The 21390-nt window shown below is 39.7% G+C and overlaps 1 protein-coding gene across 1 annotated transcript in view; it reads left to right on the top strand.

The window, feature by feature from the left end:
* Positions 1 to 21390, top strand: part of XPO4 (exportin 4) — an 87039-nt gene that overhangs the window by 24592 nt on the left and 41057 nt on the right. Inside the window, exons 3-6 of the mRNA XM_064505022.1 lie at positions 3698 to 3839; positions 4104 to 4242; positions 16070 to 16186; positions 16980 to 17133. Of these exons, the coding sequence (XP_064361092.1) occupies positions 3698 to 3839; positions 4104 to 4242; positions 16070 to 16186; positions 16980 to 17133 (552 nt within the window). The remainder of the gene's footprint in view (positions 1 to 3697; positions 3840 to 4103; positions 4243 to 16069; positions 16187 to 16979; positions 17134 to 21390) is intronic.

Here is a 21390-nt window from a genome sequence, read left to right on the forward strand (position 1 = left end):
CTTTTGGCATTAATGCTTGCTTAAACTCTAGGTGAAATGACAGCTTAAATGTTTGCAGAGCTGCTAGACTGCTTTAGCAGAGGTGTGCGATAGTAGAGGGTGAAGGCTACTGCTGCCCTTTGGTTTTGTTTCTGTCACCTTCGAAGTTAGTAAGGTGCAGCTTGTTCATGTGGCTAAATCCCTACGCTGATCTAGTAGGTTCAGCTTTCCTCTGTTACGTGCTTATGGCAATGCTGTCTCATCTGTGGAGTGTAGGACTGCCTGTAGTTTGAGAGCTGGATGCATCCCATGAAATCAGCTGACAATACAATTTTGTATGCCTTTGCCAGACTTTGCACTGACACTGAACTTCTCCATGGTGAGAATCTATTTCGGGCTGAAAGTCTCAGTTGTGTCAGTCAGGGGCCCAACTGCTTCAAAGAGTGAAGGTAGAGACATTTCTGCCTGCTTGGTAGAAGCCATAGAATATTGACTCAAAGTTTTGTGGGACTGTAGCTGCATTGAAGGGAAAGAGGTAGGTAGGTGTCACCCTGTTATCAGAAATTTCTTGGGTGATCTCTATGGAAACACTTCAAATTTGGTCATGCTACAAGGTTTTAAAAAAAAAAAAGTCTCAGTTTTTGCAGACCTTACAGAGACTTGCTAGCATTTGGCAGATGAATGATCTGAAAATTCCAGCTGCACTAAGCATGTAAGAGTGTTGCTTGGCACCTCTGTACTGCCCAGATGTGAGTGTTGGGGGCCGTGAAAGGGAAACCTCAGAGAAAAGCTGACTCAGAAATCTGGTGAGGAAAACCTTGGAATTTAGGGAAAAGAACACCACCCCCAGAAAGCTGAAAAGCAGTTTCCGTATGAGAGAGTTTGCTAGAATGAAAAGAGAAATGTTAGTGTAATGTTTAAAATATGATCATTGCTGTAGTTCTTTAACAGTTATTTCAAAATTTACTGGATCAGAGAAGTACAATTTGTGGATATTGTTTATTGTTATGTTAATATTGCAAGCCTCAATACTGTGGTGTTAAATTATACTGCAATATATATATACATATATATATAGGAGAATGTGGTTGACTTCTTTCATCCCACCCAACTTGCCAACCAAAATTTTTCTCTACAAATGAGTTTCTTCTTCTTTTAGTATATTACATTAGTTCTTCTTTTGATCCTTGAAGGCTGTAACCACCTCTTTAGTTTTAGAGGTCATCAAAACTGGTGCTTTTTATTTTCACTTTGATTCTTACAGAACTGTGAATAGGCAAAATAATGTATTTAAGTGATTTTGCTTGTACAATAGTTCCATTTCTCTTAAGTGGTATATTTGTCACTACTCAGAAGTAAATAATGGACATTTATTAAAAAAATACCTAGCAGTATTACTTGTGCTAAGGGATACAGCATTGCATCTTGTTCTTGAAGCAGTGAATACAATTTAGGCTTAATAATGGAACTATCACTGCAGTCGTCTGTCTTTTTCTTCTGAAATACTGCTGGCTGGGAAGAATATGATCCTATTTTTAACACCTTTCAAATGTCTAGAAATATTGCGTCTTTAAACTGCCCATGTGCTATCACCGTTGAGAAACAAGCATGCCTTGACATGGGGCAGGATTTTCCTTGCAGCGGCTTCTCCATTAAGTGGTCGAAATGCCGAGGCCTGGAACTAAGAGCCTTTTTCTGAAGTTTTGTGCTTCTTGAGTTGGTATTCATAGGATCAGGAGGGGAAAAACAGCTGATTTATCCCTGAGGGGTGAGAAGGCAGAGGCAGTGATTATGAAATGAAGGAACTAGAGGAGTGAAACAAGCTGTGATAAAGAAGAAATGAAATGTACTGAAGGGATATGCACAGGTAAAGAGGTGTAAGACCCAGAGGATTAGGGTAGATGGGCTTGGCTTAAAAGAGAAAAACTGAAAATGTGTCCAAGATAGGAACTGGAATGAAGGGAGAGAGAGAGATAAAAAAGGTGGTATTCATGGAAAGAAGAGCGTATGAGCCACACAGGGAGAAAACCAGGTATGAAGAGTAAAAGGAAAAGAGGAGCAACCAGTATAATACAGTTTCTTTAGAAACCTGGAATTGAACCCACAAAGCATGGGCTCTACACTCCTGTGCTGTAAGCTTATAGCTGTTGAATGTAGTGGCAAAACTCCTTGTCTTCCTTTAGTGACTTCATATAGAGGATCATGGTGCTCCTACTAGTTATAAGCTTACGCTAAGTGCTGGACATCTGGGCTGTTATTGATTGCAGTTCTAGATCTGTGGTACTTGATGCAAAGAAGAAACTCCATCCCACTTTTTTAAATAGTATTCTCTGTTTGTGTGAGCTTTGTACAATTTGCAAAGCCAGAGACACAGAAGTTAGAAAATGCCAGAATTAAGATTCCCAGGGAGGAATAATTTGGCTCATTTTTATGTATATGTTAGGCATGCACATTAGTTTTTAATTTAGTGGTTACTTTTTCTGAATTGTTTTTAAAGGTGGCTTATTTTGATTTAAGCATGTCTACCTGTGTAGTGTTTAGAGTTTGGAGCCTTCTTAATAAAATTGCTTTAAAACATTTTAGCAAATTGGCTGCTATCTTGAATATAGAACTTGTGTATAAAGGGAATGAGTATTATAAACTTGTGTGTATGAAATCAGGGGAAGAAGGTCTTTTTTGTAGTCACTCGAAGTGCATCATCCCATGATGGAGGCTTCCTTGCACAAACCCAGTTTTTCTAGTCCTGGCAGATCATTCACCATAGCTCAAACTCCACTTCTTGTTCTGGAATATTGTTTTTCCTTTTTCATATTTTATGCCTTTGCCACACTGTGGCTACACCTCTTCTAATTGCTCCTTCTAGGTTTTCTACAGGGGACAAAATGTTTTGAAACTGACTACTGAGACGCTACCTGCTGTTTCTAAGTTAAAATTTTAAAAAGCAACAGATCCAGAACTATTTCTCTGTAGCCTCTTGTTGTGATACCAATTAAGTTCAACTTCTGGAGTTTTTCTTTAAGTTATACTTTGTAGTCACCCAAACCACCACCTTTTACCATAACATGCTTTCTTAGCCCATCTGTATATAAAGCAGTCGGGCGTTTGAATAATGAGGGTTAATAGTTTCTACTCTTTAAGAAGTTATATTTTGATTAGCTCAATAAAAAGCAGGGAAGCTTGAGCTTAATATAGACAATCTTAAATACACTGGTCTGTAAAACTTATGCTTTGATAGCTTAAAAGAAAGTCATCTTTAGCAATGAAGAGCAAGCTTTTCATTGCTATCCATAAAATGCTTATAATTTTATGCATTGTTTGTTGCAAAGGCAAGCACTCAAATGGCAGAGGAGCCCTCACTTCTGCCATACCCTGCAATTTAATCATATCTTAATGTATTGCCATTAAAATCTTTGTGTTCGTTATTTTATTTTGTTCCACAGCCATGTCTCTTACCATTCTTACTCTTGATCTTTGGCCCAGTCTCCATGTGCAGCCAACTTTTCTTCCCCCGAATCTCTGACCCAAATGAAATAATATTGGACAATTTGATAATTGAGTTACTGATTTCCCTCCTCCCCTGTGCAATATAAATTCTTTGTCTATTTTCATAGTAACAAAATAATCTTAAAATTTCATTAATTTTTTTTCTTAGAGATACATACAAGTTAAATATATGCATGTCTTCTGATACTCAAATTGCCTGTGTTTTTCCCAACAGAAACTAGTAAAGTGGACTATGTCCTTTTTCAAGCTGCTACAGCGATAATGGAAGCAGTTGTACGAGAATGGATTCTGTTGGAAAAAACTAGCATCGAGTCACTGCGAACATTCCTTCTAACATATGTCTTACAAAGGCCTAAGTAAGTATAGAAAAAATAACTCTTAGACATGTAAGATTCTGCATAGGATCTTGTTTTTCCTTTTGTTTCCAAGTGTTGTGGTGGAAGACTGTTTCAGCACTAATGCATCTTCCAGTTTTTTAAAGCTTAGTTGACTTCTGTCACTTTGTCAGCTTTCCGTTAAGCATTCACAGAAAATGTTTGAAAAAAATTTGCATTTTAAGTTTTGGTGGCTATTGATGTTCAAAATTACTTGCAAATGTATTTTTGCAATGTTGTTTACAGCCTGCAAAAGTATGTTCGGGAGCAGATTCTATTAGCAGTAGCGGTAATAGTGAAACGGGGATCATTAGACAAATCAATCGACTGCAAAAGCATTTTCCATGAAGTCAGCCAGTTGATCAGCAGCGGTAACCCCACTGTGGTAAGTAGCTTTTTTCAAAATTTAAGCAGGCTATATCAGTAACATGAATTACGTAGTTAGTAACCGTAAGATCTTGTATACTTTTCTTATCCAAAAATTAAAATTAGTAATCAAGTTGATATTCAAACAATCATCTGCTAAGACTGTTTAGACTTTTGAATGAGAATGACTTGAGACTAGCAATAGTGAGTAAAGTCCTTTAGTACATAGCTATACTAAATTTCTTAGATAATAGGTTTGTCTGAATCATCACTCAACAAGCGCAGAGTAATCTTTGGTTCCGCTTTGACTGCCACTAATGTGGTGGTGGTGGGGGGTTGTTTCTCTGGGTTTCTTTAACAAACCAGCCTGATCCAAAATGGATTTTCCCTTGGCTGGCGGTGGTTCCCTGCACTCTCTGTTCCCCTCCCATCTGTCCGGCGCTGCACCCTCCCGTGGCTCAGCTGTCGGAATCGGCTGCAGAGCGAGAGGCGTAGACCTTGGCCGTTCCCCGCGAGGCGGGTGGGTGGCGAGGAAGGGATGCGAGGAAGTAAAAAGTGGAATGGAAACACAAAACTTACTCTAGATTTAATGTCATACTGGGGGTAAGTGTTACCTTCCTTACTGAGCTCAAAGTGGAAACAAGGTGTCCAATATCTATCTATGCATTTAGTGGAATTCCATTTGCTATGCCAGGAGATAAGTTTAGAATAGGTCATAATAGAGGCATGTAACTAGAGATTAAAGAGGTGATTTTTCTCCTACCAAATGCAAATCTAAGATTATGTAGATTCCATACTGAAATTTTTAGCTGAAGCTTTATTCAGACAAAACAACCTCTGAGGGAACAGACTGTTAACGTTGCTGAACGTTTAGAACAACATTTATACTAGATGTGAGCTGCAAATGTTTAACTCTGAAAATTCAACTAAAGAAGTGCACTAGAAGTAATGCAGTTCATGTCATGGTCCTAAAAATAGTATGTCACCTCTGAGTACAAGTGATATCTCTTCAGGGAATGGAAGTTTCAGTTATGTTTCTAAATCTTAAATTCACTGTTGCTTAGCTTAATGAAAAAATTTCAGCCTGTGCATGTGCACAATTTGGATAGAAATAGGTATTTGCTTAAAAGAACAATGCTTAGCTCATGGTTTGGGGTTTTTTTTGTTTATTTGTTTTTTTTTCCCACAGGGAACGTAGCCTTGTGTTTTTAAAATGGAATTATGACTAAAGTTTTCAAGTTTTGTGTGTACCCATGTGTGTGCTTATGTAGTTTATGTGATCTTTCTGTAAAGATACAAAAGTGGAGTAAAAAATACGCATGTCAACGGAGAAGTCATCACTAAATTAACTCTTGCACAGTCCTACTTCTACAGATATATTCTGTGCATGCATTAATGCACAAACATGCTACACTGAACACAGTATATAACTGGTTAAAGCTACCAGCTGTACATATCACGCCAGACTCGTTTCAGAGCAGAACTGCATCAGGGACTGCCTGTATCTAGGGGAAGCAGCAATCTTTCTATCTCCCTTTCCCTAAGCTCTGCTCACTGCCCTCATACAGAGACAAGTTTTGGCTCAGCTTCTCTCCTTTTATCCACTTCTCTCCACAAACATTAATCTTGCTGCGTAGTTTTGCCGAAGTAATTGTGCTCAAGTTATAGGAAGGGTATTAAACCTGTCTTGAGCACGTAATGATATTTTCTATTCCGGTATGCTAATACTACTTGCTGTCATAAAAAGATGTGATGCTGTTTGAACATCTTTTCTATATGGCGCATTATACATTTGTAAGTCTTAAACAGGCTAGTATAAACACATGCCCCCATGCACCTGTGAGGCTTTATATTGTAAAATAGTTTTGTTCATAAAAATATTTTTGTAATCTTCTGAGACTTTCTTGTGAGAGAAACTCTAGTGCTGGCACTGTTTCATGTGACCCGGGACTCGGCATCTTTAATACAGAAACATAAGCAACACCAAAATTCTGAGGGTGGTGGGTGGGTGAGTGTGGGTGTGTGTGGGTGTGTGTGTATGTGTGGGTGTGTGTACAGTACCTGCGACAGCTGAGCCAGCGGAGCGTGGAGCCTATGCTGAGAGTTCTGTAGGGCATGGTACGAGGCTAGTGAAATTGTACTGCTTTCCAGACCAAGATGATCTGAGAGGGCAGTGCCGTGCAGTGTCATGGGGATGTACCATCGCAGGCATTTCTGTGCTTCGCTCCACTGGAGACGTACTTATTTTAGTCATTTACAAAAACAGGCTTCCACCCAAGTCAGGAGGAGGATAGGATATGGGTGTTGGGAGAGATCAGCAGAGGTTTCCCAGCCCTCTGTATGTGCCTCCCTGACTCTTTTTCACTGTCTTTATCACACCTTTTCCATGATGCACCACGCACGCTTGCCTCCTGAAATGGCAGAGTATAATGCTGGATTCCGTCGCACCTTTTTGACTTCCAATTCTCTAGCTAGTCTCCTGGTCCCTCTCTGTGTCCTGCCCTAACTGCTGCTCCGTAATGTTTCCCTCTGGTCTGCTGCCCACCCATCTGTATCCTCCTGCCTGCGGTTCAGTCCAGCAGCTTTGGAAGTACCACATGGAGTCAGCAGCAGGTCACTTTATGTTTAAAAAAGTTTAAAGTTTTCAAACATGACTTTTAGCCATTGATAATGGCTTTGTACAAGTGTTAGGTTGAGTCAGGCTTATGGGGTAACAAAGAAAAAGTGGGGGGAAAAAACATTGAAAAAGATGTGTTTTGCCCCTGCAGCAGAGGAAAGACAACACTTTTTGGTCTGTTCAGAGAGAGAACATACAAACGGGGAATTCCGTGTAAAGAAAAGAGCTAGCTGAAGCTGAAATAATTAAGCTGAAGGCTCAATTATTTAATTTACCTAAGTTTCTAATTGAGATTGTCCTTTTAAAAAAGTAAGCTGGTCTCTTGCCTACTTCTTGCTTTTGCTTTCTCATCTGTGCTGGCTCTGAAGCGACCTGGCCCTTGTTTATCTTATAAGAATGAAGTAAATACTTAATCTTTTCCACTCCCTGCCACACTTCTCCTAATTCCTGTCAGACATCTGCACTAGCTTTTTGTTTGCTAGATATTTGTGCTCCATAAAATCTATGGGACTTGGATAACATGCTGTCAGGGTCAAGTCCTGAAGTTAAATGTAATCAGGAGAACAGCAAATGTAGATGGTACTACGTGTTTTGGATCTGTGTCCTTCTGTATAGTTCCATATGTTTAATATCTTAATTTCTGGCATGTAAGTTAAGAATTTCTTTAGCAATGGATTTGAGGGTGGAACTTGAAGATATGTTGAATAATGTTGTGACAAACTTGACATGGGGGCAAGACTGATGGATTAACTGTGGAGAATGCAAATACCTAAGGGGACAGAGGTTGGATAGAAGAGAAGGAGAGGGATATAGATGAAAGGGAGAAAGTGGGGCAGGAGATGAAAAATTTGGCTTTAGCATTGAGTAATCTCTTAATAGTGGAAAACAGAGTACACATTCAGGAAATAACAGGGCACTAAAGAGAAGTAACGCTATTCAGCATGGAAAGGGGTTGGGAAGGGTGCATGGTTAGACCCAGGCTTCAAACCTGGAATGCTGGCTCCTGCTTCTGTTCCTCCGAGGTGCTGAGCTTTATGCGCCTCATGGAGGAGACCACTGTCTGATAAGGGTACACTGAGTATATAGGGCATGGATACTTGTTAATTTATAAACAAGTTTAGGTAGCAGTACTATGGGAGGTCGTGGATTAGCTATGGAGTTCCTGTTTTTGTTTTTCCTGGCTCTTGTAACATCCATGCAAGCCATCCTTCTGTTCATGAAGCAGAGGCTGTAAGCTCCCCAATAGCAATTTCAGCATCTTTTTTCAAAATCTGTGTCTCTGGGGGACAGAGCTTCTGGCAATAGACACAGTAACATGGGCCAATTGTAGAACGTTAGGTATGTTTTCCACCACTGATCTCAAGATTTTGGAGAATTGTGTGGGCCAAGTTCTTCTCAACTATAAATACCTTCAATTTCTTGGCCTTTTCTTTTTTGTGTTAGAATGCTCTGCTTTTGTATAACTGAAGGATTTCTGTATTTCTTCATTCCTGCCAGAAGGACAGGAATCCTGGCAGTTAAAGTAACCACTTCCCAGGAGGAGGAACTTGTCTGCATGTGAACAGAATCAGGTGGAACAGTTGTTTAAACCTGCTCTGGGATATGGATTATGCCTGGATTTCTTCCAGGATGGAGATAGCCAGAGACAAAAGGGGTCCAACTGTTGTAGACCTGACACAAGATGGTGAGGCAATGGAAGCTGTTTTTTTAAGATCTAGTATGCATGTTGTAGAGTGTATTGTAGCATAAAGCTCTGTATATGGTGTCTAACTAATTGTCTACATGCAAAAAGACCTGTCAAGACCTGGAAGAACGCTGGGATCCTAACAGTTCTTTCTGCCTTAAAGACTGCAGATCTTTAGTTTGTTTTCCTTTGCTCTCAGCTAGGCTGGAGAGGAGATCCAGATGCTTCAGGTTACCTAAAACTGCTTGGGAATGTGATGTGGGTCCCATGTGAACAGTGGGAAATATTAGTATGCAGAACTCACAGAATCACAGAATAGCTGAAGTTGGAAAGCATCTCTGGAGAGGTCCAACCCCCAAAACTGGGCATTCCTCTTCACTGAAACTAACCTGTCATTAATAATGGCTGAATAGATAACTAGTTAAATAGTATTTACGGTCCTTATTTCTATTCTTTAAGAGGAATTTTATTCCTGGATCTCTCTCTAGCTGTTCCCATCTCATGTGGCAGGTGGGAGTTGGAGAGTCCCTCTTGACTTGTAAATTTTGACAAATTTGACAAAAACATTATTCTCCCTGCTCCATCTTCAGCTGTATCTTCTGGTCTAATAAAATTTCCATATGAACTTTGAGGCATATTGAATATAAAAGCCAGGTGGTAAACCAGGATATTTAAGCTCTGTTTTCTTTGTGGTGACAAGAGATCTATAAAGATCTGTGCTAATATGTTTAAACAAAAATGTTTGGGGAATTGTAGGGATCCAAAAACTGTTCCAAATATGAGGCTAAAATTTAGTAATAGACGTTTAAAAGAACTTTATAACATAAGTATCTTTTCAATACTTGTATTAACCAGGGTGTTTTTAAATGATCTCCAGTTTCTCTTTTGAGAGAGAGCCTCTTCACCAAATTCATGTAACAGAGATGTAGTAGAGCATGTTTCCAGCTTAGTTGCTTAATAACATTAAGATTAGAAGTTAATGGCTCCCAGTATTATCATTTACAGTGAAGTCACAGTTTCAAAGACAGAGTTGGGAAGTGAAGTGACATGATCCAGAGAAAAGGGTATGTGCTGCTATTCTATATATTGTGTTGAAGCCTCTTAGCTTCCTCGCTGCTGTTGTCTCATGAGATGTGCAGAAGTGGAGGTCCTCACATGTAGACCTCAGAGGCTCGCTGGAATGGAAGAGACAATGCCTTTTCACGTGTTACATCTGAATCTCTTTTATTTCTGTGCTTACATGCAAATAAGCAGGCTTCAGGGGCAGAGCCTCTTTAAGAAGTGTATTATCCCTAGCTGTTTGTTCTTTCTTCCCCTCAGTGGTACTGCCCTTTTAATTGTGCAAGTTCAGTAATAAGCTGGATCTGTGTGGTAGTCTGCTTAAAAAGAAGCAGCCTTCTCCCTCCTAACCCCCTAGCTGTTTGTTTTTAAGCAGATCTGCTCTGGAGCACAGCCACGTAGCACGGCTCATTTGGCGTATCTGACAGTTTGGCAAGCACAGGGGAGTAAAAAGGACGAGGAATGTGTATTTGGAAAAAGTGAGGGGAAAGAGGACACCTGTCCACCATAGAGCACTTGCCAAGAGTATGACCTGCCAAAACTAGTAGTAGTACGTGATGTGTATTTGAAGCTGGGCGATGTTGATGGCAAGCAGCATGGCTAGGCCTTAATATTTGTTATTTTGAATCTGATTGAAGATCTTACTATTTATTATTATTGAATTGAAGGTCTTGGATTTGTTTAACTACTGTAGTAGCAGAAGATCAGCTAGTGACTTTCAGACAAGAGCCTTGAGGAAGGATATGTTACCGCTAGATGAATGGTTTTCAAACGTTCACTTTTTTAGATGAATTTACTTCCCCCCCTTTCCCCCTCCTGATTTCAGCTTCACAACTTTGCCCGTCCCCAGATAAACAAAGAAAAACACATTTTGCACCCTAAGCTCCAGCAAGCTCAGCCTGGACCTCTTCAGCTATTAGTAGAGGCTGCTACTTCTCCGCTCCCTTTGGCCAAAGTCTACATACTTCAGATGCCACACGATCGCCTTCCTGTTGCCCCCAGTGATTCTCTGAGGAGTTGTTTTTCTCTTTCTCAGCTCAGTCTTGGGGGTTGCCTTGCTTGGTAGGTCTGGTTTCCCCCGAGGACAGTGAGCACAGCTTTGCCCGTGGTGTAGGTATGGACACGGTGTGGTAAGCTTGCTCTGCTGCTCCGCCGTTGCATGGTGGTGGAGGAGGAATGGGAGGGAACAGGGTGCCCTGCCCAGCCAGCGCCAGCTGCCAGCAGGCAGGTTGGGATCTACTACCTCAGATCCTGAGCTTTTTCCATTATAATCCCATGCAGAAGTTGAAAAGCCGGGGCAGTGCCAGTTACTGTCTCTACGTGTGTATTCAGTGTGCATTGCTTTGGGTGTTGGGAGCACCCTGTTAACCGCCACCTTTCCATTTGGAGCTGCAGCTCACATTTTGGGGATTTAGATATTCTGAAGAAGCTAACAAATTTAGGTGAGCTTACTCAAAAAGGTTAGGGAAGGAGAAGTCTTATCTCCTTTACAAAGGAAGCCCTGCCTGTAAATAATATATTTGGGAGAATTGCTTTTGACATATTCTCATTACAGAATTTTGTCACCTAGGGAAAGCACAGCAAATTCTACTCTTACGTGCCTCTGGTTGTACCTGCATCCTGGTTTTGCACAAGTGAAAAGGAGCTGTTTTAGGGATGTTATTAAATGCTTCTTGTAGTTTCCGTTTGGTTGAAGTAACAGAATTAATATTATAAGAATGGGGACAAAAAAAGTCTTATAAATGTGCATTCACACTGGAATTGATTTAATGTAGTAGAGTAGGCTTTATGATTTGCTCTGTTAGGTGAGACCTTTCTTCTCTTAAATATACTTGCTCATTTTTCTGTAGGTATAAATGATACTTGCAGAATGTGCATGTGGAGAATTAACTTGGTAGTTTATTTTTTTTGTAGAGAAATGAATGATTAAGCTTGTATCAAGCCTCCGAGAACCTGGCTGTATGTCTACTCTGAATTTCAGAAGCGAGGAAATCCTGTTTTTGTTGTTGTAGTTCACTCTGTTTTGTCTGTTGGCTTTTCTGCCTTGGAGCTGATGTACCACATGTCCATTTTTTCCTAAGCTGTACTTGAACTCTTCTTCCTTTCAGATGCTTTGTAACCTAACTACCCTCAAATGAAGCCGTTCACTTATTCCATGGGCAGTGCAGGCACAAGTGTGAAATCCCTTCAAACATTGTGGCTTTAGCTTTTGTTATAAGGGACATTCCATTTGAAGGAATAAGTTGTATTTACTTAGTACATTTGAGTTTTACGAATTGTGCACAAATGTTGTTTACTATTGAAATGGTGCATATTCTTTCCGAAGTGTCTGTGTTTTATTAGTGTAATTTAAAAAGAAAACCACTAAACCCATGCTACTTTTGGGTGTCTGATTGCCAAGTTAATCTCTTATCACAAGTCTCATTGATCTTCTGTTTGAGCAGCTGAGAGTCTATTTTATGTATAGCGATCTTTCATAAAGTTTATTCCTGGTAATAAAGCTAACTGGGGTGAGTGCCAAGCTATTCTCAGAGGCAGTCTGCTCCCAACAAGAGAAGTATTTTATTTTGTTAGATGGGGTTATTGTTTGGGTATGTACTTGTGGCAGAACTAGTGAAATTGCTAGCGAGTGAGTCAAACTAGGTTCAGAGGTCTACTCTTACTGGTATGAAGTTAATGGCATTACTGGGCAATAGACATTCAGGTTTGACTTTTAATACGATGCCCAGAATCACTTGCATTTTCTACTTATTACTGTATGGTATTCTTAAACTGGATTGTTCATCTCCTGCGGCATGGCAGAAAGCCTGAAAAAAATGAGAACTTCAGATGTATTGTGTGTTCAGTTTTATTATGTGTAAGAGGAATTAATTTTATTCTACAAAGTTCGACTGTATTGGTTTATCTTAAATTACATTGCTTTTCAGATTTTTGAAGTCTTATAATGCTTTAGTCCACATTTGTGTTTAGATACTTTGAAAGTATCTTCATATCAAACATACATGTACATTCAGAAAATATATTTCAAATTCTTAATTGTTAACAGAGAATAAGTAAACTTTTTTCCAGAGGCTCTGAAATATGTTACTGTATATTCAGAAGAGTTTAATAGATGGCTGGGCATATATTTTTTACGTTAATTAGTTTGTCTTTCAATATTCGTATGAAAATGATAATCTTACTTCTATGCACTGCAGTTTGTGTAACTATGTGTAGTCTTATGGCAGTTTTGAGAAGCAGGAGTGTTTTGTGTACAGCTTTGTGCCAAACGCTTGGAGAAATTGCCAGTAGATAAGGATCAGTTACAGCTCTCAATTTGTTCTGCTCCTGTCTGTAAACGAAACTACTGGTGGTGGACACCAGCCGTCTCCAATAACAGTCTCCTCTCTGCCTGTTCTTGCAGCAGATTTGGAATTGCTGGCCCGTGTCCCACCCGTAGCCTTCTCCTGCTCTGGTGGCTGGGGACGGATGTGCCGAGGTCCTCACTGGTGAGAGGAGCGGGTGCAATGTGGCCAGCAACACTTGCACTGTGGCCAAGAGGAGCGCCGGAGGGGCCGTAGCGCACCCCAGGCATTTGGGATGCTGGGCAAAGGCGCGGGACTTGCAATCCCCAGATGAAAGTTTGGTGGTGAAGGAGCCAGCAGGGTGCTGGGAATTTGGAGGGAGAGTGGAGTTTGGGAGGGGAGGCAAATGAGGAGTGCAAGGTCCTCTGCTGGGTGCTGGGAGCATGCCTGCTGGAAGGAGGCAAGTGTGCAGCTCTCCAGTACTGTGCCACTTCCCTTGCCTTTGCGCTTAGCATGGTCACTGATGTCCATGCCACCTGAAACAGCCTGTGGTGACAGCGGTGGGGTAGGTCACCACTCAGCCTTTTTTTTCTATCAGACTCTTAGCAGATTCAGTCAGGCCTAACTGCATCCTTCACATTCACATCTTTTAAGAGCTTCTACACTTCATTTTATGCTTCTTGAAATCAGGAGAAAAGCACAAAGTGTCTGTGACACTTGTTTTCATGCAGTAGCACATAGATGATCATATACCATACAAATAAACTGCAGAAAAATGGAAGGAGAAAATGTCTGTCGTTTCAGCTAATGTTTACTCTTTGTAATCATGGTGGGAACAAACTTTTTTCCCATTTATTCCTTTCCTGTCATTCCAGCTCGCTGTTTTTTTATCATAGTTGGCAGCCAAGTGTAAGCAATAGCCACTCTGTGTCATTGCCCTAGTTGTCCTACATCCTAGTGTTCTGCCTAGTAGCTTGTTGTGAAGATCTTTGCACGATGAAGCAGAGGCAGCTTAGTTTAGCCAGGCTCTTGCGCTTTTGTACTCATTAATACCATGTGGTTCATGTAGTATCTTATAGAGCATCAAACTGCAAATTTATGGTTGTCACCAGTGATGCCCTTACGGCACTGCTTCTCAGAGCTGAAAAACATCAGTGTGTTGGTAACTGAAGCAAAATACGACGTCTGTATTAAAGTATTTAGAGAGCCTTGTAAGCCTTCTACATCTACTGGCATACAGTGAAATTGGGTAATGTTCTGTGGCACCTTTGCATTATTCCTTTAAAAGCTTCTGTTCTTACCTGAAGCATCGTTCTAGAGCCAGACTTGGGGGGCGAGTTTTTTGGTTTTTTCAGAGTGATTCTTTTCATATGGGGTTTCTAATGTTGGATTTAAAGCTCAAGATGGTAGCCTACATTAATTCTTTTATTGGTTCAAGTCTGGATTTCCTGTAAATAGATTTTTTGCTGCAGAACTAGCTTACACAGAAATTTGGAAATAAAATACTGAAGTGTTTGAACTAGTTAGAAATATTTTGAAGCCTTGTATAGGTCTGAATTTAAAGTTCAATGCTGTTTTTCCCTGGCTATTATCATGAGTGACATGTGACAATTGTGACTAGTAGATGAGGAACAGTCCACTTGCAATAAATAGCTATTTGTTTAAAACAGGAAGGTTTGGATTTAGCAATTGGTCAGCAATATGCTGACCAACTGTACAGCTTTATTATATAGTGGGAAATTAAACCCGTATGTTGTTATGAAGACACTGTTTGTTGGATCCGTCTGGGACTTATTTAGCAAGCAAGAATGTTAATTTAGTGTATACTAGCTAAGATAACTAGTCTGGAGGGTCAAGGTACTGACTTCAGAGGCATTTCTGAACAAAGATGTTGCAGTTGGTGGGTGGATGGCACTGCTCTCAGCTGTTGTATGAGCTTGCATAAATAGTATCATCTCCACTTTAATCTTTCGGGTGTTCAGAGGTAGTGTGCATATTTCTGCTTAACCCCTGGACACTTGCTGGCATGCCTGACCCTTTAGCAATTCCTATCCCTCTGTCCAGCCCTGGCACCTTGGCTCCAAACAGTCTAGAAGGAAAGCCAGTAATTTTGAAGTTTTGTGTTAGGAACAGCAATTTAACAAAAAGCGTTTTCATTTTATCAGTATGTAATTTCTATTGTGCTTGTTACAGCAGTACGTTGAACACTTCTGCAGTACGCTTCACTTCCCTGTTACACAATATTTACTTTCCTGTGTGTAATGGTCAGTTAAAATATATTAAAACTGGTGATGATGGTTAGTGGACTTTGGCATCAGGAAAAAAAGCTTTGTTATTTCAAAAAAACCAGCAACAATGGCTGGAGCAGCGTGTTTGGTAGAGGAAGGTTGGCTCTTAAGTTGCATTTTAGGATAACCATTTGATTTACCTCACTTTATGTTTTGAGAATGAGAAAGATGCTTAAACCCTTAATCTCAAGGGATCTGTTTCTCTAAAAATGACCTGTATTTTTCTCACCCATTTTATATTGCTTCTGGGACATGGCTCTAAAAGAGCAGCTTTCAAGGCTCCTTTGGTGTGCATCCCGGGCTTTGGAGGGAGGTGTCCATCAGCTTTCACGTGACTGAGCTTTCTCGTTATTCCCCCTCTTTCCTGAGGGAGGAGAGGGAAAAGTATAGCGTGATGCACTGCCGGTTTTGAATAGCTTTTATACTTTGCGGTGTAAATTTAATCATTATCAAACATGAACACGGTAAATGTAGCAAATGCAAAGAAGGGCTAAAACAAACTTCAGAGCGACCTGAACTATTAGACCAATAGAAACAAGAGGAAACTGCGTCATCCTTCATAGTAGCACCTGCAAAACCCCGTGCAGGCGGAGAGCAAATGACCAGCAAGGCTGGCAAATGGACTGCAGCAAGTTTGTTTCCATGTTGTAGTGATGATGGTACAGGTGCTAGTTTCTCATGTTGCTCAAATACTTAAGTTCGTGTTATAAGGCCTGGAGTCTGGATGATTCCAAAGATGGTTCACCCAAAGGCCTGCACCCCGGAAAGTTTGAGCTTTTCTGGTTTGCATTAGAAGAACAATGAAGTAATAGTCATAGAAATATGTTAATAAAATAATTTAAGGACAATTGTAGGTGGTATTATGTTTTTGGACATCTTTTAGTTATATTATTCCCCCTTATTTTTTTTTATAGCAAACTTTGGCCTGTTCGATTTTAACGGCGTTGTTGAGCGAGTTCTCAAGTTCAAGTAAAACCAGCAACATTGGACTAAGCATGGAGTTCCATGGTAACTGTAAACGTATATTTCAGGTAAACTAGTTACGTATCAATACACGCTACCTATATTTCTAAAATTTAAATATTAAGAATGAGAAGTACTTTCTTGCACTAGGTGCATTCAGCTACAATGTGTGCCTAACAACATTGAATGGGATAAACCTATATTATGCATACAGATATTTCCTATTTTAGGAAAATGGGTAATGTATTTTTAATAATTGTATCAAAAAGGTACAATCTCTTTTTGCCTATTTTATGAATGTGGAGCTATAGATCTTTACACAGCCGGACTCTTTAATTCCTTGGCTACCAATTGCAAACAAAACGAATACTCTGTGGGACAATGATAGTCTTAAATATAGATTTGGTTTAAAGCCAAGGAGAGCTGTGTATTTAAAAATATTATTGCAGATGGTGTAGTCTGGTTGTCTCAGATGTATTGTTTGGCCAGGCAGAAATGTTTTCGTGAAGGCATTGCTTTAAACTCTGACTTTTGTGGAACAACTTACCAACTTTTTTGCATGCCAAAGACCAACCCCCTCCTCTACCAGTTGTTAAAAAGATACCGTGAACAGGTTTTTCTTTCAATGACTAATATTTATAATGATTTTTTTTCTTTTTTCTTGCTCTTAAAAAGCATTACATTAGTTTTGGCAAATGACTTGGGGTTCTGACTGTCGACTTTGGAATATTTGCTTTATTTTAATGAAAAAGAGGGTGAAAACAGAAAACCCTTTCTCTTTAGGAAAGTATCTCTTTTTATCAACAGTTTCATTAATGACTAAGAGTCTCTCTTAATATGTTGTGTTCGTCCTGACTGTAGGAGGACGATCTGCGGCAGATCTTCGTGCTCACAGTAGAGGTACTTCAGGAATTCAGCAGACGTGAAAACCTCAATGCTCAGATGTCTTCAGTGTTTCAGCGTTATCTTGCACTAGCCAATCAGGTCTTAAGCTGGAACTTCCTTCCTCCAAATTATATCCTTTAAATGACAGGCCCTTTATTTTACTTGACTTTTGTCACTTTGACTTTGTGATAAGTACAGGCTTTGTGAGGAGAGAAAAGTGTAAATTTTGTAAGCCTTGTATTTAGTCCTTGATTTATATTTTCTTTCATTAGTGCTCTTGGTCACCCCTGTGCTTGCTCACAGGTGCTTACATATTCAAGTTGCTGTTGTTTTTCATTATAATTTTAAAGTGTTTTATTTAAAAGGCAAAATTAGTTCAGTAGAGCAGCAGCCAGTTATGGGTTGATGGTCCATCTCGCATAAAACTGGTTAGTGCAGGGGAGAGGGGGAATGTAATGTACTGCTTCAGTGCTGAACCAAATCGTGAGTAGATCTAAAATCATGCTTGTGTTTCTTCTGGAGTTTTATGCAAAGATCTGGTCTGTCCCACTTTCCTCTTCAGAGAAGAGGAGCGTTCACATGAAAGCCTCATCATAAAGGAATGTGCATGCTCGATTCACTTCGCCGTAAGAGAGGATGGTCATATACTAGAACATATGCTAGGTAGTAGGTTCTCTTTGAGCTAAAGAAAAGTATTTTCCAGCTAAAACAAAAAATGGCATCCCTCTCCCCCCATCTTTTTTTTTTTGCCAACATGCAGTTGCCATTGCTTCCATTTTCACATCCTGGTGATGTGTGCTGATTATGGATGTCCAAGGAAATGTGGAGATGGAATGCAGAGAGGGAAACAGGGGTATATGAAATATCAGAAAGAGAAGGAGTCTTGGTGAGGGAGAGAAGAAAAAAGGTATCAAGATGTTCAGCCCAATAAAAGGACTAGAAGAAAATTGTAGAAATACTGAATCACATTCTTGATTTATAGAATTAAGACAATACTTGCAGTAAAACATTTTGATGCCTTATTTTTAATAGCTAGGTCATCTTCTTTAAGGTGCCGAACACACTTTCCAAATCCCAGATTTTAAACTGGATTATAAACTTTTTTTTCTTTAAAGCTTTTGAATAAAATGGTATTAAGTTATGCATACTGCAGAAATCTTGCTGTTGCCTCCAAATCTGCTGTAAAGGATTTTATTTGCTATTTGATCATCAGAGGGCATTATCTGTGCTATTTCCATTGTCTTTGTTTCTATTGATTATGTAGCAGGCAGCAAAAGTGAATTTTTTTTTGCTTGAAAGTGGATATTCCTTGGTTCACATCTGTAAAGCAGAATACTAGTTACATTGCCTTTATGGAAGGTGTCATGGATTAAAAGTCAATATCCCACTCCTATTAATCACTGAAGTGATTTGGCAGGAGTCCAGGGAGGAATTTAGTACATGTGCTTATAAGACTGAGACTGGAGTCAAATTATTGCATCTTATAAAAGTTTTGAGAAGAGGATTTGAGAATTGTAGGTATTTGTATAATGTGCAAACACCTTTTAAAAAAGAATCTGTCATCTTAAATGGAAAGGATATGTCTTTGTATTGTGCAATGATGGAGGTGTTTCGCTCTGATTTTTAGCCTTGCTTAATGCAAACCTCTGATGTATTCACAAGTACTGATGATGATACAGTTGGAAAGTGAAAGCTCTAGTTTTTCATGAGCACCCTGTCCTAACCTAAGAATTGTGGTAGTGGAGCTGGATGTGTACAAGCAGGATGTGAAGCCTTGGGAGTTTTAGTTTTCATTTATACCCTCTATACAATAAGAAGTGATTTAGTCTGTAAATAGGTATGAGTAAATAAGTGTTAACTGAAATAGTAAGCCATGTTGCTGCTTAAGGTTAACAGAGTTTTCTGCTCCTTGGCCTATTCAACATACTGAACAAATGATGAACAAGTTCTGGCTACTTCCAGAGACAGGATTCTGGTCTGGGTGGACCTGTAGTCTGAACCACTACAACTGCTTTTATGTGGCTGTATTTCAAATCTTTTCATAACTTCTGTCCACTTGATACCATCTTTTTGTTTTCTACTGTTTGGCATTTCATTTTGCTGCAAGAATTACAGCACCAGTTTGGGTCTCCCTCCTCTATGTAGCAACCTGTTTTCGCAGAAGTTGGAGTAACTTTAATCACCGTCGAGGTGTGGATCTCAGCTGACTAAGATTCAATAATGTTGAAGTGACAGGAACATGTTCATTGTATTGTGACATAAATCTCTCTTCCTTAAAGAGACAAGTTTAAAAAGTAACTGTTGATTGTAAGCTGTTGGACAGTGGAGCTTAACTTCGCTGCAATTCCTAAAAAGGCAGCACATGTAAGAACCTAAAAATTGTGGTACTGGTTGATCAGTTGGTATTCTCTTTCCAGTCTTGACAGAATATATGCCAAAGCAATGGGCATAAATTGAATACTTAAGGCATTGATTAAAATCATCCTTTGTATCCACAGATCTTTTTTTTTTTTTTCCTTTTAGCTGATATTTTCTCTGGTTGGATAGTATTGATTCGTAGCATTCTCTGCAGAATAGCAGTAACTTGGAGTATTGACATGTAATCTTTAGCAAGAGTCTTTTATCTCCAAAAAAAGTAAATAGCATGTGTCCATTAACTAGATCTCCAGTGAGTATCTTTAAGAGGTATATAATTTAAAGCACTAAGTCATGAAAATTAAAGCAAAACGTATCACTTTTAAACAGTTCACGTGCTGTTGTAGGATAGCATTTGTTGCACTGTTAAAAGCAGTCTTGGGCAATGCTGCCACCTATTATCGCAGAAGAGTTGTAGTAAATCTGTATTGTCTGTTGCTAGAAAGAAGAGCTGGCATGAGAGATGTGTTCTGGAATAGCCACCTCATTGGAGCAGTGAAAGAGGAGAGGCTGGGATCTACCTACTTTTAAGATGGAACGCAATAATTTTTGAAGGGCTTAGGATGCAGTGCCTGCAGTAGTAGGGACAGGACACAATGATCTGACAGGCCTCGTTCCTGTCATGTGCAGTTTCTTCCATCGCATTTTCTAACACACATTGTTATTTTTATCTGCTCCTCTAGGTATTAGTTCACCTGGTGTTTGTGGATGCTTCTGAGGTTTTTGGCAGTACCGTTGGAAACGACAATAACATAGAATTCCTATTTTGCACTAAGAACGTATGGTAGTCCTCTGTGGCATGTTGGCTTCAGTAGGGTTTCTTTTTTCAGTGCTGTTACAACATTGTTTAATACTGTTTACTTGGATGGAACTAGTTCTAACTGCATCTTTTGTTGAAACATTTATTTAGAAACAAGTGTAAGGAAATGCAGGTGATCAGTACTAAGGTGTACAGCCATCTCCTTTATAAGTGTGCCTTCAAGGATCTCACTTACAGGCTATTACAAGTGCAGCCTTCAGTTAAGGAGCAGAATGTTCCTGGGCTCTAACACACCTTGGCATGGACATATAATCTGTCCTGTGGAGTCAGGATGTAATTATAATTTGTATTCTCTTACTTCTGGAGATGTTTTTCAGTCCTTCTTAAGCCTGGGATTTGTCTGTTCTTGGCAGCCATGTTCTAATGGACTTTGAATGATTGTCCACCAATGCCAAAGTTCTTAAACAGAGGATAAGATTGCGCACTGATGTCTTCCATCCACAAAAAGGGGTTCATTATCTGTCGAGCTATCATAGAACCAGTCATTCCTTACTTGATTTGTTAAGGAACAGATTTTTATACCTTTCTGTAAACAGCACTAATAGTTTATGAATAAAGAAAAACTCTAGTTTTAGTTCTTCTTTTGTATTTGATGCCTCTAGTTGTTTGGAGGAAGCTGACAAATTCTCAAGTTAATGTAGAAAAGGATTGGATTTAAAATACAGGCTTCATAAACCTAATGTGATGCATTCTGCTAATGCACATTGTTGCTATTCCATTGAAATTAATGGCGCGATGGCAATTGCTGTATGAACTGACTGAAGCTTTTGTCTCATCAAAACCTTTTCGTATGCACGTTCCTCGGCCACACATTTAAAGGACCAGACTTTTCATACCTCTGTTGTGGAACTGTCTTTTATACCTGAAGCCTGAATGAGAGACCTTTCTGGGAGATCCTGTGAACTGTATAGCTTGGCAGGCTTTCAAGACTGGAACTCAAGCCAACCCAGATTGGTAGCATCTGTTGTGCATAGTGGAAGTGCATTGAAAACACACAGGCTGTTCTAGAAAACCTGAGGTTTGTTTTGAGGAATGGTTCAAGTTGGCATTGCTGCTGAAAAAGCATCCTGTCCCAGCGCCTCCTGTGAGCAGAGATACCACATGAGGAACTGCCTGAAAACATTTTTAGCAGGATGAGGTTACTGGTTTGGT

The sequence above is a fragment of the Dromaius novaehollandiae genome, chromosome 1, assembly GCF_036370855.1.
Source record: "Dromaius novaehollandiae isolate bDroNov1 chromosome 1, bDroNov1.hap1, whole genome shotgun sequence".
Taxonomy (NCBI): domain Eukaryota; kingdom Metazoa; phylum Chordata; class Aves; order Casuariiformes; family Dromaiidae; genus Dromaius; species Dromaius novaehollandiae.